The 24,227-nt window shown below is 34.0% G+C and overlaps 2 protein-coding genes across 2 annotated transcripts; both read right to left on the bottom strand.

The window, feature by feature from the left end:
- Window positions 1–489: 489 nt before the first annotated feature.
- LOC101243926 (U-box domain-containing protein 44-like) lies at window positions 490–3,551 on the bottom strand. Its single transcript, XM_004229238.5, has 3 exons — window positions 2,590–3,551; window positions 2,205–2,505; window positions 490–2,133 (listed from the first exon to the last, which is right to left on the bottom strand). Exons 1-3 carry the CDS (start codon window positions 3,397–3,399, stop codon window positions 659–661), a joined length of 2,586 nt encoding a protein of 861 aa, XP_004229286.2. The 5' UTR covers window positions 3,400–3,551; the 3' UTR covers window positions 490–658.
- A 2,529-nt stretch (window positions 3,552–6,080) lies between these two features.
- Window positions 6,081–20,368, bottom strand: LOC101244224 (uncharacterized). The gene is made up of 15 exons (XM_010322394.4): window positions 19,672–20,368; window positions 19,201–19,343; window positions 17,268–17,357; window positions 16,278–16,340; window positions 15,591–15,677; window positions 15,353–15,502; window positions 15,110–15,267; window positions 14,533–14,767; window positions 14,277–14,387; window positions 11,941–12,999; window positions 11,585–11,848; window positions 9,626–9,811; window positions 8,352–9,506; window positions 7,610–7,960; window positions 6,081–7,012 (listed from the first exon to the last, which is right to left on the bottom strand). The coding sequence occupies exons 1-15, from the start codon at window positions 19,967–19,969 to the stop codon at window positions 6,596–6,598; spliced, it is 4,767 nt and encodes a 1,588-aa protein (XP_010320696.1). The 5' UTR covers window positions 19,970–20,368; the 3' UTR covers window positions 6,081–6,595.
- Window positions 20,369–24,227: the final 3,859 nt, after the last annotated feature.

The raw sequence follows: 24,227 nt of genomic DNA, 5'->3' as shown, positions 1-24,227 counted from the left end.
AAAGTTATTTGTAGAATCATTTAAAATCAAACTAAAATCGATAATTTGAATGGAAAAAAAATTATTGGCTTATTCGCAGTGAATTATTAGGTTAGCGATTTTAATAATAATTTTGATTTTTCTATTATCAAATTATTGATTTTTAATTATTTTAATATTTTTTCTTAACACTCGATAGTAAATTAAATAATTATATTTATACAATTAAATAATACATGTTGCTTGCTCTTTTTTATCTCAGCTTCCCATTGTTATGAACTTCTATCTGTCTCTAAATTTAATTCATCAGTCACTAACACTATTTCAACCTCAGTCATTCATTGAGATTAACCATTGTGTAATTAATAAGAGATTGTTTTTTAAGTAGAGGTTTTGATTTCGAGTTTATATATAAAAAAATAATTTTTTTTTAATAAGTATATATGAATTAGTTAGGCTTTAATGCGGTATAATAGGACATTGATAAGAAACTAAAATGCTAAAATAATGTACTTTCTGAAGACAACAAGTTGCATTCATCTCTACTAACCCTTTTTTTTCCGTGTAATTTGTACAATGAGACCATAAAAAAGTTTATCTGTATACTATACAAATTTCAACATTTCAATCAATCAACAAATAATTGAGATAAAAAAAGAAGATTTTTTTTTTGTTTGTCTCAAAAGTAACTAGATTGTTGCTGCAAGAGCTCAAGTTGTGCTAATAATTTAGCCACCGTAGGTTTCAACAATGAATTCCCATTTTGTGCTAAATCAATTAGCACAACTTGTGCATATTCACCATACTCTACTCTATAAGCTTCCACTCTAAATATCCTTTCCAATATCCAAAGACATTTCTCTTGAGCTTTTAAGCTAATCCCTTCTTCAAGAATCTTCATAATTGGTTGTACACATGACATTTTCACTAACAAGTTGCTCCCATTTTCCCAAATCTCATCTTGTTGTAATGTTGCAAGGCAACGGAGAGCAGCTTCGTCAGCTGCTCTTTCGTTGCCTTGCAATAGTTGGACTAGCGGGGGCATTGCCCCCGCTTTTACCAAGCAGAATGTGGTTTTTATAGAGCAATCCCCATCATGTACTTGACAAAATGTGTCTGTAGGATGTGGAGGGGCACATGAAAACCATCTTGATTTTCTTGATTTTCGTAGAGTCAGTGAGTTTTGAGATAGTTGAGCTAGTGATGTTGCAGCTCTACTTTTGGCTACTATGGAGCCACATGTGAGGAGCTTTACTAAAACATTGATCACCCCGTTTTCGACAGACAAGTGTTGTAGTTTCTTGTCTGATGGAAGGGTGAATCGGATTAGTACTGCGGAGACATTCTCAGCTAGTAAATGTGGTGTTGTTGTTGGAGTAGTTGATGTCAATATGGAAACCAAAATGGGCAGTAGGTTTGCTTTCATAAACATGTCTGTGACATTCTTGTCACTCACTGGAAAGTTGCTTAGTATGCCAACAGCAGCAGCCTTTTCATCATCCGTCGTGGATGATGATGATATGATGTTGATCAATGTATTCAGATGTATTTGTTCTAGCTGCTCCATTAGCTCCCCACCTTGCATATCATTAGACAATACGTAAATCAAATTTAAAGCTCCATTTCTAATCTTTGTATTGCGGCTTTCTGTTAGGAATGGTAAGAGGAGGCGAACAGCGCCATTTTCCTTCATTTTTCTTCTGACCTTTGAAGCATTCGGACAAGCAGCGATGGCATTAAGTGCTTCTAACAAGTGACACTGAATTACTGGACTCGTCAGATGAAGGAGCGAAATCATCTGCTGTGCAACATCTTGTTTCACTAGTACTATGCCAACTTCCGATTGAGCAGCTATTTTTGCAAGAATTGCAGATGCTGGCTCTCTTAGAGTCATGAGCACCGATGTAACAGAGAAAAGAAGCTGTAGCAGAGTAGCAATTATGCCCGATTTTATCAGACGTTGAACGTTTGCTTTTGAGGCACACAAGTTGTGCAACGCGTTTAGAGACGATTGCTTAGCTTCTAGGTTCCCAGAGGTGAACATTTTGACTAGCGGTTCAACGGCTCCATCTTGTCCCAGGTTAGCTCTATTTTGATCTGTGAGTTCCATTCTTGAAAGTGCTGTTGCCATTAGAATCTTACTCATATCTGATCCTGCAATCGCTTACATATATTACGTAAACAGTTAATCAAATAGCTTATTGATGGAAGTGTCCTAAATATACCTTGGTTCAAATAGTGTACAAGAGGCTTGAAATAGCCAGCCTCAGCCATATGAAGAGCATATTGAGTATTGCCTGATAAAGCATTTAACAAGTTGGCAGCGTCATGTGACGACATTTGATCATCCCCATTAAGAATTGCAACCAACATGAGGATGCACCCTTGAATTCTCCCAACTCTTCTCCTAACTGCAGCAACATCTGATAGACTCACTAACAGCCCCACTGCTTCTTTTTGCTCTTCCAAATCATGACCCAACGACTTCACCAGTATCGATAAATTCCCCATTTCTGCCATCATTTCCTGCATAACAAAGTGAAAATTAACCAGTCAAAACATTCAGCTTCATGATTCTCAATATTTAGACTCAATTAATACTAAATGTACCTTATATTCATCATCTTGAGCGGCCAGGGCTTGTAGTATTCGGAGTATAATCAATCTGTGGTCTGTTTTACTTGAACTCAATCGACTAAACAGAACGGGGATCATATCTTCATGATGAACCCCTTCTTTAGTAATCATACCATCTAAAACCAATGACTTTAATCCATTAAGTGCACATTTAAGAAGTTCATCATCTCCATACTTGATTTGAACAACAACATCATCAACATCTAGAGTTATTTTATCGTCTTCTTCCACTATCTCATCGACATCTAAAGCTATCCTATCGTCTTCTTCCACTATCCCATCGACATCTATAGTTGTTCTATCGTCTTCTTCCACTACCCCTCGATCATACGATGAGAACTCGGATTCATCTGAACTCATAATCAAATTAGTCTTATTAACACCACTCATCTTCATCATATCTCTTCTCAGCACCTCAATCTCTGCCTTCTTACTACTTTCAACAACATCATGACTAGCAAAGAGCACAAGGCCTAAACCCCTTGCAAGAGTCTGAGTCACTTGTTCAATGTTCTCATCATGTGTAGATGAAATTCTGCTGCTTTTCACCACAGACTCGGCACGTCGAAAATCGACTTCAAGTGATTCAATTGCTTTCTGAATATGAGGATTACTGATCATAACTACCCTTTTATCATCTTTCAAATCAGTAAGAATTGAGCTTAGCTTCTCCATGAACTCGGAGAGATGTTCTTGAGGAGAATCCATACTGTCATCTGTGGTTGTAATTGATTGTTGCTCAGTACACACTTGTATGATTAATGTTTTTGTTTTCACACTCATCTCAAGTTCTTTTGTTTTGTTTTTGAAGTATGAAAGAAGAAAATGAAAATAAAGACCAAAGACTTGGTTTCAAGTCTTTAACAGTATTAGTTTGTTTGTTTTGTTCATCTTTTTAGTTCATTTGACGTGTATTACAAGGGCTAATTTTGCTTAATATATTGAATTTTGAAAGTGTTGTTTTGTTTTTTTTTGTATTACATGTGGTCATTTTAAAAATAAATAAATAAATAAATTCAATAATTATATTGAAATTTTTTTATAATATGTTTTTCATGTGAGAGGAAGATATGAAGGATAGTTTTGTATGGATGTGAAGTCATACATCACAATAATGATAATACTCTCTGTGTTCTTTTCGTTTTAATTTGTTTCTCTTATTTTAATACTCTCTGTGTTCTTTTTGTTTTAATTTGTTTCTCTTATTTTCTTTTCGTGTCTACTTAAAAATGAATGTTAATTTTTCACGTGACATGTCTAATATGTATGATCGAAAAATTCAAAAGAGTAACAAGACTTAAAAATTTTATTTTTAAAACTTCATTATATCAAAACAAAACACGATAAATAAATCAAAACGATAACATGAATGTTTGACTTAGTCCTAAATATTCTTGAATGACTTGTACAATGTGCAAATTACACACTCAACCTATTCTTTTTCTTTTTATCTTTTTCTTTTTTTATTTATTGTGTGGTCCTTCTTTTGGTTATATTTTCAACAGTCCTATAAATTAAATTATATTAGCTATAAGTAATACTATTTCTTATATAACTAATAATAAATATTTATTATGAAATTGATTGATGCTTCGAATTAAGTTAAATAAAATGTAACAGAGCATGTTTGAATGGAATTTTATTAAGTAGGAAAAAGAGGAAGTCTAAGTAAACACCAAACTTTCCACAAAATTTGATACTGATTTTTCCTCCACCTTTTCCTACTTTGTTGGAGTAATATAATGTAAATTACTTATTACTTTCATTTTAAAATAAGCAGTATTTTCATCTTTTCTTATTTTAAAATAAATGATGTTTTTTTTTTTTTTTTGTTTCAAAATAAATGGTCTTCTTACTTAAGTTTTTAAAAGATATGTTACTAAGAAAAATTTCAATAACTTAGGGCCGTTTGGATGAGCTTAATAAAAGCAGCTTTAAAAAAGTACTTTTGAAAGTGCTAAAACTTATTTTTAAAATAAGCAGTTATGTGTTTGGATAAAAGTGCTGAAATTGCTATGTCAAATGTGAAAAGGGAAAAATGGAAGAAAGAGATGTTAGGATTATGTTGTAATTTGGAAGAAAGTTGTTATGTCATATAACCCTATCTCTTTCTTCTATTTTTCCCTTTTCACGTTTGGCATAACAACTTCAGCACTTTTATCCAAACGCATAACTGCTTATTTTAAAAATAAGTTTCAGCACTTTCAAAAATACTTTTTTAAAGCTGCTTTTATTAAGCCCATCCAAACGGGCCGTTAGTTGGTTGGCTTACTGAACTTCACCTTATTGGTGAGGTTTCAATTCCGATACGTTTTCTTAAATATAAGTATACTAAGGGTGATTGGGGAAAATATATTTTACTTTATTAATATTTGTTTTTTTATAAAAAAAAAGAGGCATTTGTTTGAGGGCGGCGTTCAGACCATTTGACGTGGCCGGCCGGCCGTCGGCGGTGTGAAATGATGTGTACATAGGATAAGCAGTTGACCAGGATATTTGTTTACAAAGAAATTTAATAATAATTGGTTTTTCATGTAAAATCGTTATCTGACATGACACTTAAAACGTATGAAAATTGAAATGTTAACTGCTCTTCGTTTGATTTTAGTTTAATACTAAATTTTAAAAGATCAAAAAAAGTTTTTGATCTTCTGATTTTAAATTTAAGAAAATGATTAGTATAATTAAAATATTAATTAATCTTAAAAATTAAACATATTACGTGAAAAATTAAAATTAAAAAAAATCATCAAAATAAAATAAAAATTAAGGCAGACAGAAAAAACAACGAAATCGAAAGTGATAGAGTATTTTCCTATTTTATTTAATTTTTAATCGAGACACCTAGTCTTTGTATTGGAGGAAGATAAATAGAGAAAAGTTGGCTGTGTAACATTGGTACTGTATAACGTACTCCCTTCGTGGGTATTATTTGTCAGATTTCTATTTTTAGAGTCAAGCTAAAAAAATTTAACTAATATTTTAAAATGTATTTTTTCAACATATTAATATGTAAAAAATTGCAATTTATAGTATTTTTCAAATAATTTTAGAATATCTATTTTTTTAATTTAAAATATCAAATTGATATGATCTAATTTAACTTTAAAAATTAATCAAATTGACTTAAAATTAATCAAATTGACTTTTAAAAAACGCTGACAGATAATACCAGACGAATGATATTAATTTTATTATCATATGAACGCATTTAGACGTATCTTTCAAAGAAAAGATTACAAATTGTGAACTCAAAAAGTATCAATTTACTCTACTAAAAATTGCATCATACGATATTTTCTTAAATTTTATATACTACAATTCAGGTTGCCCCAACTAAATGTTTTATAAAGTGGGAAAATGAAAATATTTGTTTAGATGCTAAAAACTGGATTGAAATGAATGTGTCCAGAGTTTTTCAACAAAAACTTTAGAAACAAATACAGTTACAGAGGCAAGAGATCTAACAAGTAAAACAAAACTTAAACATCAAAATATGTAACCCTTGAAATCTAGTTTCAAGCGATTCGAACAGTTGTACATTTCAATTTACTTTACAACAAATTATGAGTTCTCCAAACAGACAACCGAGGAATGACGAACAAGTCTTGAGTTGGTGCAGCCTAGGCCCAATACAACCTCCAATCGTTACAAATAATCTATTACAGATTCACCGGTGATATGGGCTACTACACACCCATGACAGCACAATTTCGCTTCACATATTCGTCAACTAGGTCACAGCCTGTGTGTTCAAATTACTCGTAGATTTTAAACCATGTCGCTTCTGGAAGTCGATGGCAGGGAACATAGCATTGCATTTGCAGCTGTTCCACCATATCTGGTTTTCGACCAGGCAACCTTCCTAAAGATCAATACATCATAGGGCCGCTAACAAATCAAAGATCATAGTTTTACATTTCCCAGGCAACCAAGTTCCATGGTGGTCTAGAGAAGCAAACTTGGAGTGCAGTTCATATTACTCTTCCATCTTGCTTTCCACATTCGAGGAGTTCTCGAGGTCCGTTCCATCTCTATCAACTCTTTGGTCCTTCCCATCAGCCTCTCCATTTGACTGGCTCGCAACTAACATCTCTGCATCATCATGTGGAGCCTCTATGGACCCAGTTGATGTGCCCAGTTCACCACTATCAACTCTTTGGTTCTCACCATCAACCTCTCCATTTGAATGGCCCACAACTAACATCTCTCCAGCATCAGGTGGAACCTTCGTGGACTCCATTGATTCTGAAGGCCCAGTGTCTTTTGTGCCATCTTCCATAGCGGTCTTATCAGAATCCATACTATGGGATAGGGACATCACATTCTGCTCAACACTTGGCTCGGGGACAGATTCTGGATGAGCTGGATACTCAATATGGCTCATCATCCGTGCCTGTGAAGAAGATACAGATACAAGTCAAACAACAGATTATTAACAAAATAAATTAACATGATAATAAATTTGTGCATAAGCAGAGTACTTGCTAGAACCCTGCTTTGAAATATGATATACTCATAAAAGCTCTAATTTGAGAAGCATTTAGATAAACATTTAGAAGTGAAGGGCCTCTCAACTGTAGAGTTGAGCAGACGGTATTAAGCACAAAAAAAATGTCTTGACTACACAAAAAAGGGATGAAGGAACAGATCGTTAACATTTATCGCATTGCTACCATTTCATCCTAACGAGGGACACTACCACCGTGGACCATCTTCTCTAGGTTTCATAGAACATAGAAGGCATTCAAGCATGTCACAGTAGATTACACCAACCTACAGTGTATTATTATTTATTGCCTACTTGCGAAGGAACTCATGCAAAAAAAAAACCCAAAGTTGCAACTGTCCCCAGATATCAACGGCAAAGGAATCAGACTACTTCCATTAACCAAGGTTTTCAATCAAATCCACAAGACTAAGCTAGCAAATTGTTTAAGGCTTCCATGTCAACCAAATAAATTATCCATATATTGCACTCAGAGAAAAGTACCTGATAGACCTGATGCATCTTAAAATTCACAATAGCCTGCATTTCCTCAGGTCCACTAACAACACTGACTGGTCCAGTTTCTCCAACAGGACGATTTGTCAAAGATGTGGCCTCCTCAACATTTAGGGCAAGACAATCAGGTCTCTCTAAAAGAAGTCGAAACGTTGGTTGAAGTTCATAACATTGCTCAAAAAGAGAACGTCGACAAAAAACATAGAGACCCAGACGAGCACGGGACATTGCAACAATCAATCTTCTGACATCACGGAGGTGGCCAACAAAGCGCGTACGGACTAGAGACAATAAGATAAAATCATTCTGCTGACCTTGAAATTTATCGACAGTTGCAACCTGTCCCAAAAAATTAACAAATATTCGAAGTGAGAAACTATAAGTCATTTATTAACAACTTCCCCATTGTTCCTTCCTTGGGGAAGGAAAGTTGAAATGATAGAGGAAAGCATTCATTCCAAAATACAGACACTTCAAATTCTTGCATTATTTATGACATCTGAGGTTATTCAGCCTTAACAGACTCACATGTTATACTATTCATGACATTTGAGGTACTATCCACAGCTCTTAAAAGCATGTTTCAGGCTTTCAGCAGAACCACCCCTTCTCCCACGGCATACATATGCCAAAGAAAACTAAGCTAGAGAAATTTGTGCTTTCCATTTCAAATAAAGATGCTCACTGGAACAACCAGATACGGCTAAAAGTGATTAAAAAGTATATTTACCTTGTGTGGAGGACCAATAAAGTCATAAGGGACACATCTTCTGTTTATAACATCGCGGATCAAAAGTTTCTGACCATTATAAGTAGTCAAGATCGATATCTTATTCGCGGGATATCCAAGTAAGCGCATATACATATAGACACTGACTATGTACTCAGCCTCTCCCTCATTTTGATAAAACCAGGGTGAAGGGGCACTTTCACCTCTGCCATTGTAATCAGGCACATCTACCAACTGATAGTCATATGAGAATCCAGCATTTGCTTTATGAAAGACCGCATTCTCCTTCACATAAGGAAGATCCCCCAGTTCTCTGTATCTCCAATTGTAAAGGCGAGCTAAACTTGGCCGGGCCCTACCCTGGGCATTGAGCTCAATATATGGTATCCCTAGTCTGACAAATCTTGTGAAGAGACTCTGATCCATGTGGCTGTACTTCTGAAAAGCCATATTTTTCACGACAGGGGGCAATTGATGATGGTCGCCAATCAGTATACAGCGTTTAAGCCGAGCATAGCCATCTTCCTGCCTCTGAAGCAACATCGGGATGAAAGTTTCAATTTCCAAAATTTGGGCACTTTCTTCCATCAACAAGTTGTCATACTTAAAACCCACTTGAAGAAAATCCTTCCTTTTAAGTGCCGCGTGAGTGCAGGTCATTGCCACAATTTTTGCCTGTTTGGTCATCAGGTAATTAGATCGATCAACAGTGGACTTGAGCAATTCAAATGCCCTACATTCTTCGAGTTCTTGAAACATTGTTTTCAAATGACGAAAGCACCCCTCAGCTGAACGCATATCCTTTCCAAAAGACTGACCCGTGAAAACTGGCTGGGGAGTATCAGAAAAAAATTCCTTAAAGGGAAACTTATCCTGAACAATGGTTGGGTTATCTTGTTCTGCAGCGCAAGCAGCTAAAAATTGTTCCCACCGTGAGTATACATGAAGCAGCCAGAAGTATCCCGCAGTTTCACATGTATAACCAACATCTTCAGGAAGTTGAAGGGACCTTGCAAGGCGTTCGACTTCACTAAGCAGTTCCAGCCGCCGAACAAGCATGGCATTTACTCTCCCCTGACGACTGAAGTCAAGATCAGTTGCTAGTTCTTGCTCTCCCTGACCAAGCCGGAGAAGGTAGCGAGCTGGCACATCTCTCTATAGTAATTGCACAGTGGAACATCATTATTATTAGTTACAATAAGATTGAAAAATTGCAGCAAATATCACATTTTAAATGCATAAAACTCATATCAAAGATCCAGAAAATATCTTACTTGCATTATCTTCTCAAAAAGATCATTTAAAGCTTGATTCGAATGAGTGATTATCAGGGTCCGTTGAGAAGGGCAATTATGATAGAGAACATTCAAAACCTGCACAGCGGTATCAGTCTTTCCCGTACCAGGGGGTCCCACAACCATGGATAAACCCGGCTGAACGCCTGAGATGATTGCTCCAACCTACATATGTCAAAAAAAGAAAGAATTTCAGAGTAAACTTAGTGGGACAATCAGATTATTAAACCAAATTAAAGCAATCAGACTTGAATCTTAAAAGAGACAAGCTACAAGGAGAGTGAAAGAGAGCAATAACTTGAAGTCAAAGAAATTTGATTTGATCGCATGGAAGAAAGACAACAACAGCGCGAGAGGAGCACAGATTAGTTTTACTTTGCTTTACATCTGGCCTTTCAAACAGATACAATCTCATTAAATCAACCATTCCCTATGCCTCACTCCCTATCTAGTCAGAGCCGACTATATGAAACCTTTATGTTCATTATGCTCAATTTGGGATTCTCTACAACTTAAGGTGCCCTAATCTCACACTTAAACGCCCACCAACACAAAAGTCACAGGCCAAATAAAAAAATCCTGAGTGGAACAACTAACTGCTTAGTTTTGTTTCTTTTTTGGTGTAAACAGGAGTACATGGTAGATCTAGAATCAGTTAAAGATGTTTTAGGTTCCTTGTAAATTTTGCTATAGGATTAAAGATCTTCCCGGTACTCCCCACAATTGTAATTAGGAACATGTAATTTGTTGTGGTTCTGGTTTTTGTTTTGGAATAGAATACAAGTTGTTCTCGAAAAAAATTAAAACAGAATTTGCACATTTGGATTGTTACACCCAGTGTGTCTATTAGGATGACGTTATTGCACAATTAAGTGCACCTGCACTACATTTATATCATTGAAGTTGCATCACTGGTTTTGATATCTATAATCATTCTTTGACATTTTGCACAGGTTTCCTCCATTTATGAAAGCTATCATACTTGTAAAGTTGATATTTTGCACAGGTTCCCTTCATTTATTTGGTGTATAAAATTTGTAAGTTGTTCTTCTTGTTCATGCCGTTGGATCAAAACTACAGCAAAATTGCAGAAAAAATGGCGCCAAAACTAAACAAAAATTCCACCAAAAACTGGACAGCAGCATAAACTGCACTTAGACAACAACAAAAGCTGGACCAAAATAATTCAGGGGTTAAAATAATATGAAAATATTAATAAATTAATTCCAGGGATTTAAAGTTCATAATGCTGTGGAAAAATTAAGTTTAGGGAGTAATAGGACTCTCCCATAGTTTAGGTATGTAAATAGCAATTTCACTGTAGTTCAGGGGTTTTTACGTCTTATCTCTTATCCGAATTAAGTATATTTTACCTAATGAGGCACCATATAGTTGCTGAATTCCGCATAAGTATCACATGCTGGAGGTAAAATATATTTGCACTAAACCAAATTCAAGTTCCACATTGATATAATTTCATTACATGTCAAGCACTTGTCCACTTTGTAGGCATTTTAAAATTTGATCTGCAAATATGTCAGTCCCACTGTACTTGAAATCTGAGGGTTGTAGCACTGCATGCAATTAAATTGGCGAACTTTTTGACTAATGCAAGATTTATGAGCTCACAAGCACATATTAGATCCAGCCTTCTTCAGAAACAAGTGATTTTATGTTAGATGGAAGGAAACAACCTTATACCACAACCGCTTGTGTAATCCAACAAAAATAGAAGAAAGAAGAACCCATGACACATGTTCACTTCGATGTGAAAGTAGCAGGCTGGCTCAAGAATCCCATACAGCATTCATTATTACTATAACGTCATTTTGAACTTATAGTGAACTATAAAGCCAGTTCATATTTCACTTTGCTAAATGAGAAAACAGATGACAGCATTTAAGAATTTAGGGACCTATGATGTGATGTGATGCATACCTGCGTCGCGGTAAATCTAACCGAGTTCCGCTTTGGTTGATCCTGAGGATATGGACCTGGATCAGGAGGGATATATGCTTCGACAATGAGCTTGTCTCTTTCGGAATGAACTTCTGGCATGCCTGCAGCATCAACTGAAGCAGTAGTAGAATTCTCACTTCCAGGGATGGCATGAGCTTTCCCTTTGAGATTCCTAGGAAGCTTTATCTTAAAAGGGGGGCTTGGTTGCAAGTTTTCTAAGCCATCTTGGTCGACGAAGCAAACCTAGAACAAAGAAGATGAGGAAACAGAGAAAGATATAGAGAGTATAATGAACATACCAGCATTTTGGTGAAGAGAAAGAAAACAATATATACCTGATAATCAGGAAAACTCTCCCTAACATGATCAGCATCTAGGAAGGTATCTTTAAAATCTACTGTCTCAAGGAGGTCTGGCATATTAGTCCACTGTGCTGCAGAAGGATTTCCATAGCCCAAAAATATATCATGCAACCAATCAGGAACTATGCATGTTTCATTCATCAGATCCCTTATAGATTCTAAGATGGCTTTGAAATTATTCTCCTTCGGTTTCCTCCTCATCAATATATTAAATGTACCATAAATATCTTCTGCGCCTTTCTCTGCTATATCACCAACATCCATATGGTATTGTGCTGTGTCAATCGCAACAGTAACAGTTCTAAGGTCTCCTTTGGGGGGTTTCCACTCGTCCCGCTTGATTCTCCCAGTAAAATCGTTCATCAGGATTCCCTCCTCATCACGCATCTCAATTATTTCACAGCCGCGAACACACTGGAGACCAAGCCTCTGTGGTACGGTTGCATTAGCAGCTTCTTCAGCACTGAGAGGCTCGAATGAAGGACGAATAGACAGTAAAAAGAGAACATCGTGCTCTTTAAGTGCATTCCATTCTGACCTTATTTGTGATTTGTAGCTGGAGATACTGAAAGTAACTTCTGCTGTTACAGCAGCTGGCTTTACTTCGCCTATATTTGGTTGTTTAACTTCTGTAATCTTAAATTCTTTAACTGGCACAGCCATTCTCGACCAACCTCGAAAGGCTGGCTCTCCTTCATTATTGATATAAGCAAGGAGATGTGGCACAGCCTCTTGGATGTCCTCACGGATTTCATAAGTCGATTCAAGGCGAAAGAGGTTAAAGTTTCTAAGAAGATAGTCGTGAAGTGTCAAAAACTGTAGGTTGAGCTTTGGAAGTGCCAGGCATCCTTCCCCAGTGTAGTTGATGCTCGGTACAAGGCTTTCATCCCACATTATTTGTTCGTTAGGGTAAAGAGGAAGAGCATTTATGGCCTCTTTCTGTGACTGTTGTCTCTCAAAGAAAGATACCATTACTTCAATTAAGAAATCAACTCTATTTGAGCATGGATCATCAACTGATATCAGTTTTAGCTGCAATCAAGGCGGAGGTATAAGACAAATAACGACAATCTTGCAGGAGGTAATTACTCTTGTTATATCGTGGAGTTAGGCAAGTACAACTACCATAGAGAATAGAGAGCAAATGCAGGTATAATAAACAGGTAGCAATAATAACCAGAAAGCAAGTTTGAAGTAAAAAATGCATTTTCTAGGCCACCAACAACGAACCACTGACTTAGCAGTTTAAGATTGCACCATGCAACATGATATCTCTCAAAGCATACAGCAACAGAAATGTGTCTACTTCTTTGTAAAAGGAACAGTTATCTATATTCTTTGCAAATATAACAAGGTCTGCTTGAGAGGGAGACAGGGAGTGCACAGATCAACGACCACATCAAACAGCAATGATCGGAAATCCACTTCAATGAAAAAAAATATGTTCTAACAAACATGTTTTAGCTTTTGTCATACAGAGATATATAAGGTGTCCAGAAGTTCCTAGTCATGTGCCTTAAATATCTTCTTTTCTTTCTTTTGGTCCTTATAGACCTCAATGCCCTGAAACAAACATCCATCATTTCAAAACTAACCAAGTTCATCATTATTAGAAACCCTGGGCAACAATCTAAATGAAATGTATAATCATCTGGGAAAAAAAACTATTTAGCAAGAACAATCTGGAGATGCATTGATGCCAATATGGAAATAGACGAGGAGGAGTTGGCATCTTTAATAGAACCCAATAAATCAAATCAATTTCACCAGAGAGAACATGTAAAGACAAGTAAGAATAGTTGTAAACTTATAGTCCCACTAGCCATTAAATCAGCGGTTTACAGAGATAATTAGTCAATCTATCTTTGAAAAGTACATCTCCATAAGAAAGTGATATGCATTTTGGTTGTTTCAACATTGAATGCTGTGCTGAGTCATTAACAGTCAGATAGTTGATTTAGCCACTGTCTAGGTGTCACAACTTCTGCTGAAATTTAATTCTCACACAATTTGAGGAACGATGTACAACAAAAGAAGCCATACAAACATTACTCAACACCGTTGAAGAATATCACTGTAGGGTTTATGTTCCCTTCACCAACAGCTTTAGCACCCAACAACAAACTTTTACAATACAAGTAGTGCACCTTAGTCTCTCAGTAGATTCCGAGTATACACAAATTTTTCCTCATGGAAAAATCCAAACGGGTGAATGAACTTGCACCCTTTACAATTTCTATATAGAAGAACTTTACATGGTAAATAATGCACCGTCATATATCAGAGATAGTAAACAGTCATTCACAAACCTTCCGGCACACTAAATCTCTCAGCTCCTCAGGAGTAAGCCCAGAAAGTTTCTTAGATAGATCAGCGCGCCTGTGTATTGCCCCAACATTTGCCAATGCAAGTTCCCGTAGCTACAGAAACAGAAGAGAGCGAGAGATGTAAACAAATTGGATGTGATACAGTTAGATTGTCCACAAAGAATGGCATTATCTTAAGAGAAACAATATACAGAGCTGCTCATCATCATCATCAAAAGAAAAAGAAATCAGAACGGACCTTCGGTATCTTCTTAAATGCAAGAAGTTGGAATGACTGGAAACGATCATAATGAGCCTGAATCACCTCATCATCAGTCATTTGTCTCCCTAAATGGTCATCAATTTCAAACCCTTCATAGAACTGAAGTAAGTCAACCAGCTGGGCAAAAAGCTTTCCTTTTTCATGCCTATAAAGAGCACTTAAATGACATTTTGCAACCACAGCAACATCAGCAACAACAGGCCTTATATATCTGCAACCACATAGAAAAGGCGATAATGAGAAAATAGTTCCTAGTTTAAATAAATCTGGTGTTGCTATATACTAGCAAATACAACTATGGTAGTGATGTCAGTCAAACTTAGAACTCACCAAGCTTTGGAAAAAGGAGCACAACAAAAAACTAAATAAAAGAAAATAATGTCATAAATTGTTTTTATGTGCTCTAGAAGACTTCTAACATATCTAAACTAAAATGCCTTATCGGTATATCACTACACAAAACTAAAAATTGTAATGGACTGGTATCATGTTCCTAATTTTCAAGCACTTGGCATTTTGAATCTGACTGTTTTACTACAGAGAGCATTATTACCTTCTAGTTGGCAGTTGGCTCAATAGATCAATGAGAAACTCCATAAACCGTTCACAATATAGGACAGAGGCATCGTTTACACCTTCAAAATCACTTGTGAAATTTAAGTCACTATCGACCTCATCGTCTGGCTGAGGAAAAATTTTGCAATCAAGAACCTGATCATGGAGAATGAAACATCAGCATTTTTCTGCTAAAACAAGCTGGAAAGAATGGTGGACAGACAAGTCCCTTATCTGATACCTCAAGAAACTCCTCAATTAAATGTCTCAGGAAATTCACTTCTAGCATGGTTGAGGTATCAAAAGATTCACCTCTCTTAGCTGCCTCCTTGGCTCTTTTTGCAATTTTCTTCCATTTCTTGATAAGATCAGGGTTAACACAGAGCTCCATCTATTCTCAATAATAATAATGACAATAAAAAAATTAGAAACATGGATGAGGAAGATTATACTCCATTTAATAACATAGTAAGAGTTACCTGAAATCGACCATATGACAAGCAATGCCAACACTGCAGACCGGCTAACCTCAAAACCTTTTTACTCACTATCTCGTCTTCTAAACTCTAAATGAACAAAAAGTATAAATAGTTAATCAAACCAAAAAACAAGGAACACCAATAACATTCTCAGAAAACAAAATAGGAATGTAATTGTATAAGCTATGGAAAAAAAACACAAGAAAGCAATTCAGACCCTAACAACACTTGCAGGTAAAAAGATATTTGTTTTTCTTTATCGGTGAAGATAAAAAGAAAATTATGCTTTACCAACATTCATGATGGATTTGGGCTATACGCTTGTACCGTGTTGAGAAATGAACCTCGGGAAGCATTGTCCGACACCAGATAAGGAGATAAACAAATACAACCATGCTATTAACTGTGCATTTCTTACGGTGAGGAATTTGATTATATGACTCAGAGATACATTCAACGTTGACATAGGTTAAGAATAATTTCGTAAAACTAAGGAAGAAGAAATATGGATGCAGCATTCTCATATGCTTAGTAAAACAGGGACCATATGTTTATTCATAATACATTAACATTCAAAATCTAAAATTAGAGAAATAAAAGCATAAAATAGGAAAAAAGTCAGTCACAAAGTGTTGGGAAATAGATCAGAAAATTAGAGTAAGTACGGTAATAAGGATGTAGATGTACCTGGAAAGCATTGATCATGAAAAGTAGATAATTAATTTTCTCAGGAATTGTCAAGCTTCTACCCTGCAGTAAGGTCTTAAACTGTTAGGTAAAGCAGTGAATAGAATAGTAACATAGCACTAATAAACAACCAATCAATTTTTCACAATCTATCAAAGCACAATTGTTCAAACAAATGAAACAGACACAATCAGAAAGTTATCTTAGATAAAGAACAGTTCATGTCTGTTCACCTTGAGAAAAGAAAAACAATGTGACAATCACATTCTAGCATGATGTGAGACGCATGAATGTGTCACATGTTGACGATCAATTAAGAGAAAGAAACAGCAACCTGGAGACCAAGCTGATCGGAAACAACAGTTTTCTGGCATTCCAGTTGTTCATTAAACAAGCTCCCGTGAAATTTTACAACACTATATATGCATGATAGACTGAATATACCAAGCAAAATCACGCCATCTATCAAGATAAAAAGTAGTAGGTGATGCTGACCATTATATATTCTTCTTTATCCTAAGCAAGAGATCTCAACAATTGCTTAAAGTTTTTGACAGATACTAATTACCAGTAAAGTTACATACAGCAGGAAAGTCTCTGTTTCTTACTGAACTATGCACTAGTAGTTGTTGTCATTTTTTTTTCCTGCGTAAACTACACTTGCACAACTTAAACGAAAATGTGATTATGTACATATATTTTATATGCGACTATATGTGAAATAAGAAACAAACGAATTAGCAACATCTGTGGGGAGCACCTAAAATAGACAATAATTCCCTGAAGGTGACACACCCTTAACATAAGCTACCTTATTTCAAAATGTTTTGTGATAACTCATACCAAAAATAAAAATATTTAATTTTAAAAAAAGTAAAAAGATTGAAAAAAAAGATATTATTATATAGTAAGAATTGCTCATATTATTGAGTTTAAGAAATTTTTAAAAATTAAACCAATAAAATTTGTTAGCCCAAGACAAAAACAAACCTCTTTCAGCCGAAGAACCCTATCAAGAAATGCCTTGAACATATCCTTTCTATCATAGAAGCAGATCCATGCAGCCACATTCTCCCGAAACTACAAGTTGCAAAAGAAATCCGGTAAACAGTGACTCGTAAGTATTTGCAGGACTCAAAACATGTTTATTTATAAACATTGCACATGACAGAAGCTAAATTTTCTGGTAGTGAATCCAGAACCCACGACCACCTGACTACCAAAACTCAACTTGTTCCTTCTTTGATCTTCTTGTAAGTCAAACACAACTCCCCTTCTATTGAAATGAAAGAAAGTGAACAGAGACACCAATTTCCATTTTGAAAATAACATAACAGATGCACAATGCAACAAAATTACCCATAGATGTGCAGAGTAAAAGAAGACTTCCAAGTATTCTGTTCTTATGAATTGTTGTTTCATTGTGTTCTTTAAACTCTTCATTCCATGTTGTCCTTTTTTTTGGCTTTGGGGGACAGAATTTATTCTCACCAAACATTTCCACTATTAAGCTTCAATTGGATTTTGACAAACTGCGCTTTTATTCAAAGCTAACAATGTCTTGTAAGATTCTTTTGACAATTTAAATGATGGGAGTTAGGACAGGGTTAAACCTCCAACCAGCGTGGGCATGTTGGGTATTCTTATATTGGAAATTTATATAACTGAGCAGTGGTGGAAGAGTGGATGTGAGATAGGCATGTGAATAAACAATTACACAGGATCTATCGGCCAGGAGCTAAAAATGAAAAAAGCCCTAACGGGGTTGTACCTTGCCTGCTGAAAGCTGATTTCCTAAATTTATTTGTTGTTACGAATTACTACAAGAATGTCTCAAGCTTAACTGATTAATTAGGCGGAACAAAGGTGACCCTGGATGTTTCTTTTAGGAGACCCTAATAGGACAGGAAGGTTGAAAAGTGGAAGCTTCTTTAGGAGGTCATATACACACACAAACTTTTTTAAGGATTGATTAGGTTGCTTGAGAAACCCCAAACACGGAGGAAACTACAGTGAAATCATACCATTGTCTCTTGTGCATGGGGTGACAATAGGGCTCTATGAAAATCAATGTAGAATTCAAAGTTAGGAGAAAAGTGGTGTTCTATACGTGTTGCGGAGCAAAGGATGCTATGAGAAGGAAGACAATTTTAGTAGAAGATATATATATTATAAGTTGTTTTTTGCAAAATAATGGACAGGACACCCACTACTTGTGTACGTAACAGCTTTGCTTAAATATCTTTTTTTTTTTGAAATAGGAAACTTGCTTTGCTTTAATATCTACATACATATAACTTCTATATATGCTGTATGTGTATGTGTGTATATATAGAGAGACACACACACACATAACAGTTTTAGATGGGATCAAGCATTCAATCTGTCATGTAAACAGTTTACTGCTGTCAACCTTACACATTTGGTCAAAACAGTAAAGACACTAAGTTACAATATTTGGAGGGCTAAAGCAGATTTTCCTGCATTACGATTGCAAAAGACAACACCAACTTAGTAAGGTACTAATAAACACTTTGATCTATACCTAAAAAGGGAAAAAACAAAGAAAGAGATTCTATCAACAATTGTTGATGGGTTGAGCCTCATGAGGTTCAAATCCCAGCAGATACAAGAACAATAGGTGATTTTTCTTGTTTGTTCGAGCCCTGATGAACAAAATTACCCGTACTTGTATTGGTAGGAGGTATCTCGTGGAACTAATTAAGGTGGGCACAAGCTGGCCCGGAACACGATCATAAAAGAAAACATCGATGATTCTGATAAGCAGAGCTGCAAGCAGAATCTTGACTATGTAATAACCAAGTAAGAAGAAAAAATCACTTCCTATCTCTGAGCACACCCTAACAGACAACCAGAAACACCAAGTAACCCAAATGAGAGCAGTAGTACAACAACAGCATACCTTCTCGTTGACCATCAGTATCATTGACATCACATGCTCGAAGGAAGAAGCCTCTGGATCAAAATTGGGCCAAAGATAATTCTCCAAATACTGACTAACCTCCAATATCATCACCCTCTGCAATGGCACCGGCTTTCTCCCCCCTTCACACAAACCATTACAGAAGATGATCAATCAAAAATTTACACATTTGCACGTGCATAATTACCATACGCAACATAGAACCTCATATATATCCAATTATATTATTTATCAGTACAAAATTTTAAGTCCTGTCTTGACTGACTTTTAGACTTAAATGGAATTCATGATACTTCACTTTTTTTTTAGAAAATAAATCACAAGTGAGTATTTCACATTCAAATATTTTTTTCCTATTTAAAACAGGACATAATACATTCACAGTCAAAATTCACTGTGCTAACATTCTGATAAGCAAAAAGGCTTAAATTACGGGAAACGCAAACAAACCTTTTACAGTAAGCTCCGTGTCATAAATTTCTTTAACAAGCTCAGAACTAAAGGCTTTCTTCTCTCCAGTTTTCGCCCAATTGGAAGCTGCAATTTTAGTCAAGCGGTCACGTTGGATCTCAGCAAGGGTTATAGAGCTAGGTATGTTCGACCCGGGCTTCGACTCCGGCGGCTTCTCAGTCATAGAAGGCAGCATTTTCTGTGGAGCCTCCGCCGTCTGCGGCAATGCTTCCACCGGGTACTCAGCTACCCGGTGGCGCCGGAAATCGTAGGTGCCAGTTCCGTATACCTTGGTCATAATTGCTGTAATTACACTTCCGATGAGAAAAAGTTAAGGGTGCTTGTTTCTCTATGAGATTTGAGAATCTCGTAGAGGAGAACGAAGAACAGGGTTTATGGTAAAAGAGAGTTTTGGGGTTTTGAAGATATTGGCAGTCACTTCAGAAGAAGTGAAGGCGGTGAAGAAGAAAATGCAGAGCTAACTTGAAATTTGTAGTTCGACCCGAACCGGCCTGACCCAGCCCAAATTTACAAGGATGCAAAGAGATAAATAAGCTACCGTTAGATAACTATAGTTTCGTTTGCTATGGCCTATTACTATTTTTGTTTGCATGTTTCGCTTGTCAGTATAAAAATGAGAAAATTGTATATAACACGAAATTTTAATTCAAATTAAATGCTATAACCATAGTTTGATTTAATTGTATTTCATAGCAAACTGTTGTTGTTCGTCTCTCCCTGTGAATCTCGCTCGTCATTCTCATTCTCTCCCTCACCTCTCTCGCTTTTATAAAATGTGTTTGTATTTATATAAAGCGAGAGAAAATTGTATATATACATATATTTTTGTTCCTCTCTCCCCTATCGTAGATCTCACTCGCCTCTATCACTTAATACAAAAACGCAAATATATAAATGCGTTTATATTTATGTAAAGAAAGAGAAAATTGTATATATACATATATTTTCATTTCCTTCTATCACATCTCCCGAATCTCGCTCGCCACTCTCTCGGTTTCGCTCACTCACTCGTCTCTCTCACTTTGTACAAGAACACAAATATATACATTGTGTTTGTGTTTGTATAAAACGAGATAAAACTGTATATACAAATACAAATGCATATAATTTCATCCTACACACCTATGATTATAGAAATACAATCTTCCCCTGCCCAGTTTTCTTTCTCGCTTTTTACAAACACAGATTATACAATCGATCTTTTGTATATGCATATCAAAGCAGATTGTGCCACTGTTTTCTTTTGTATATATATAGCAAAATTATACAATTGCTTTCTTTTGTATATGTATAGCGAAATATACATATTTATGTTTGTTATGGAGCACAATTATGCAAATTTTAGTTATAACATACAAATATGATTTTTATGTTTGCTATATGTAAAAGTTACTCTATATAAATATATACAAATTCTATATTTATACGTTTAGAAATATTCAGAACTTATACAAGGTAAATGTATCAATAAATCATACAAACAAGATAAATAATTCGTATGCAAATAGTAAAGATAAGCATATATAAATTCTGAATTTATACAATTAAAAATAGAATTATACAAATTATGTTCGATCACGTAATATGATTATATATTAATGGTGAAAAGTAATTCTTATAAGTTGTACCTATTTTAAATAATTAACTTGTATAAATTAATTTAATCACATAATTTTTCTTAATATTACTAGTGGGACATGGCCCGTGGTAAGCTATAGTCTGTACTCATTTGATAGACTATAATAATACAGTTAGGGGATGTTTGGTTACTAGTTATAGTTATGCAGGTATTAGCTAAGCAGGATGTAGTTATGCAGGTATTAGTTATGCAAGGTTTAGTTATGCATGAATTAACTATGCAAGGTTTAGTTACGCATGTATTAGTTATGCAGGGTTTAGAGATTACAATATATGAACTATTAACTATTGAATATTAAACTTGTTGTAAATTATTAATATATATCATTTACAAAATAATAATACATATTAATAAAAAGTGAAATACATTGAATAATATATTAAGCTAATATTTGATAAGCATATGTATCGTTAAAAATATACAATCAATTTCTAATATAAAAAAATCATTTATATTTGCATAAATCAATCAAAACATAAGTATATAAAGAGAAATGAAAATAATTTATATATAATAAGAAACAAAAAACAACACACGTTGATAGGAAAAAATAAAGTTTTTAATTAAAAAAAAGAGAAATTTACATAAATATATTATAATAAAAAAATATTTATCATTGATAGCAATAATTTTTTTTTCACTAGACCACTTTTAATTCATTTATAATACAAGTTCAATACATATTACAAAGAATAATTTATTATTCACTTATAATACAAGTTTTAATGGTGGATAATACATTTATCACACATATTAATATACTTATAATACAATGTGACAATTTTTTTACCAAACAAACATAATATATTTCAAAAAAATATATAATTCAAATACATTGCATACATAATTCACTTTTAATACACATTACGGATTTATCACAATATTGCTATAAATGATAATAAACAAAAAGTATCGCCAAAATCAGTAATTATTTTTTTAAATGTATTAATTTATATAATTTTTCCTTGATTTTTTTTAAAAAAATAAAACAATCTAAATATAAAATAGAAATAAAACAACAAACTTATATATAGTCCTCCTACTACAAGACATTTTCAAGAGCTTTCAAAAGCTTTTCGTATGAAGTTTACCTGGTCAATAAGAGGGGGGTACTTTCAATGAGAAGAATATCAGAGTATAGGAAAACAATAAAGTTTTCAATTAAAAACAATAAAATAAATTAATAGGATAAACATTTAATATATCACTTAAATGCATGTATAACTAATATCGACATAACTCCACCTTCTATCCTACATATTTTTATACATAAATTCCCTTATAAGTTATGTTAGAATTAATTATGACTACAAAAATATAACCAAAAATGGTATAAGTTATGTTGACTTTTTTACCTAAATAAATTTTTTTACCAAACACTATATAACTTAATACATTGTTTTATACATGAATAAAACACAAGTTATATCATACCAAACAGCCCTTTAGAGCTGACACAAACACTAGGGAGCCGTTTGATTACGGTATAACTAACATTTTATTCATGTATAAAATAATATATTAAGTTATACTATATTTACAAGCGTTTGAAAGGATCTATACTGCCTATAATAATATAATTAATGTCTAGGTCACATATTTACTTAAAATTTATTCTTATTTGTATTCTTCATGCATACTATCAATCAAACTTGATGAGTATGTAAACATTTGATTCTATGTTTCTTAGGAATTACTGACTTTGACATCTTTTTTTTTTGACTTTGTTTCTTTTTTCTTCTCAATGTAGTATACCATTTTGTGTGGTTGATGGATGATACATTTTTTCTTTTGGTGTTTTTATTCGTGATTTAGTTATTATTTTTGTGAAATTTCATTATTTGATGAACTGCCTCTTGTGAAAGTTTTCTATGCAAGTTCTATGAAACTAAGATGCGTGATACTATGCCTAAAATAACTATAGTAAATTTTGTTTATTTTTTCATAAAAGAGTATCATGACTTGCACGTCATTGAATAACCCACGAATTATTTTATTATTACGAGACAACATTAATATGCAATATGTTGTTACGATAAATAATTGAAATAAATTGTCATTTTCTTGATATGTCCCGTGTTTATAATGACACTAATGATATTCTAATCGCATTAATTCTGTTTTCAAAGGTAAAATTACTACTAGATTATTCATGTAATGAAGTACAAGCTTTAGCTATCGGATAATAGTACACGACGAACACAACTTAAGGCTTTTCTACAGGTTTCAAGCCAGAGGAGAAACTATATATATATATATATATATATATATGATACAATTTCTATTGAAAATAATGACATGAATTGATACTTTATTGGACGATTACAACACAAATAAGTTAATTTTTTAACTGATAACATAAAAGTTGGATAACATATTTGAACATTTTCTCTAGCCCCGTTTGATCATACAATATGAAATCATGAGATGAACTTGAAATTTTGTGATTTGAAGCTTTGTGTCGTATATTTTTTTTTATGGACACAAGAATTCATAAGTTGTAATAGTATTAAAATAATCTTAATTATTTATTCAATCTAATCAAATAAACAAAAAAAATTATAAAATCGCATAATAGATTATTACAAAGCTATTGTGGTCAATCTCGTTCACTCAATATAGGTATAAATTATTTTTCTAATTTAAAATTAAAATAGTAGTAATAAATAAATTTGGTTGATAAAATAATAATAAATTTGATGAATATAAATAATTAAGCAGGAATTGATTTAAAGTAATAATTAATTTTATGTTGATAAAAATAATAAATTTTTAAAAAATAGTGATATAATTATAAATTACTTATATACGAAATAAATAACAATATAAATGTGAAACTGTTTTAGCAAAATATTAATTCATGAATAAAATTATAAACTTTTAAAACATGATATCA

The sequence above is a fragment of the Solanum lycopersicum genome, chromosome 1, assembly GCF_036512215.1.
Source record: "Solanum lycopersicum chromosome 1, SLM_r2.1".
In the NCBI taxonomy this organism is placed as follows: Eukaryota; Viridiplantae; Streptophyta; class Magnoliopsida; order Solanales; family Solanaceae; genus Solanum; species Solanum lycopersicum.
The sequence above is the reverse complement of the archived record's forward strand: the minus strand, read 5'-3'. Positions and strand labels throughout refer to the sequence as shown.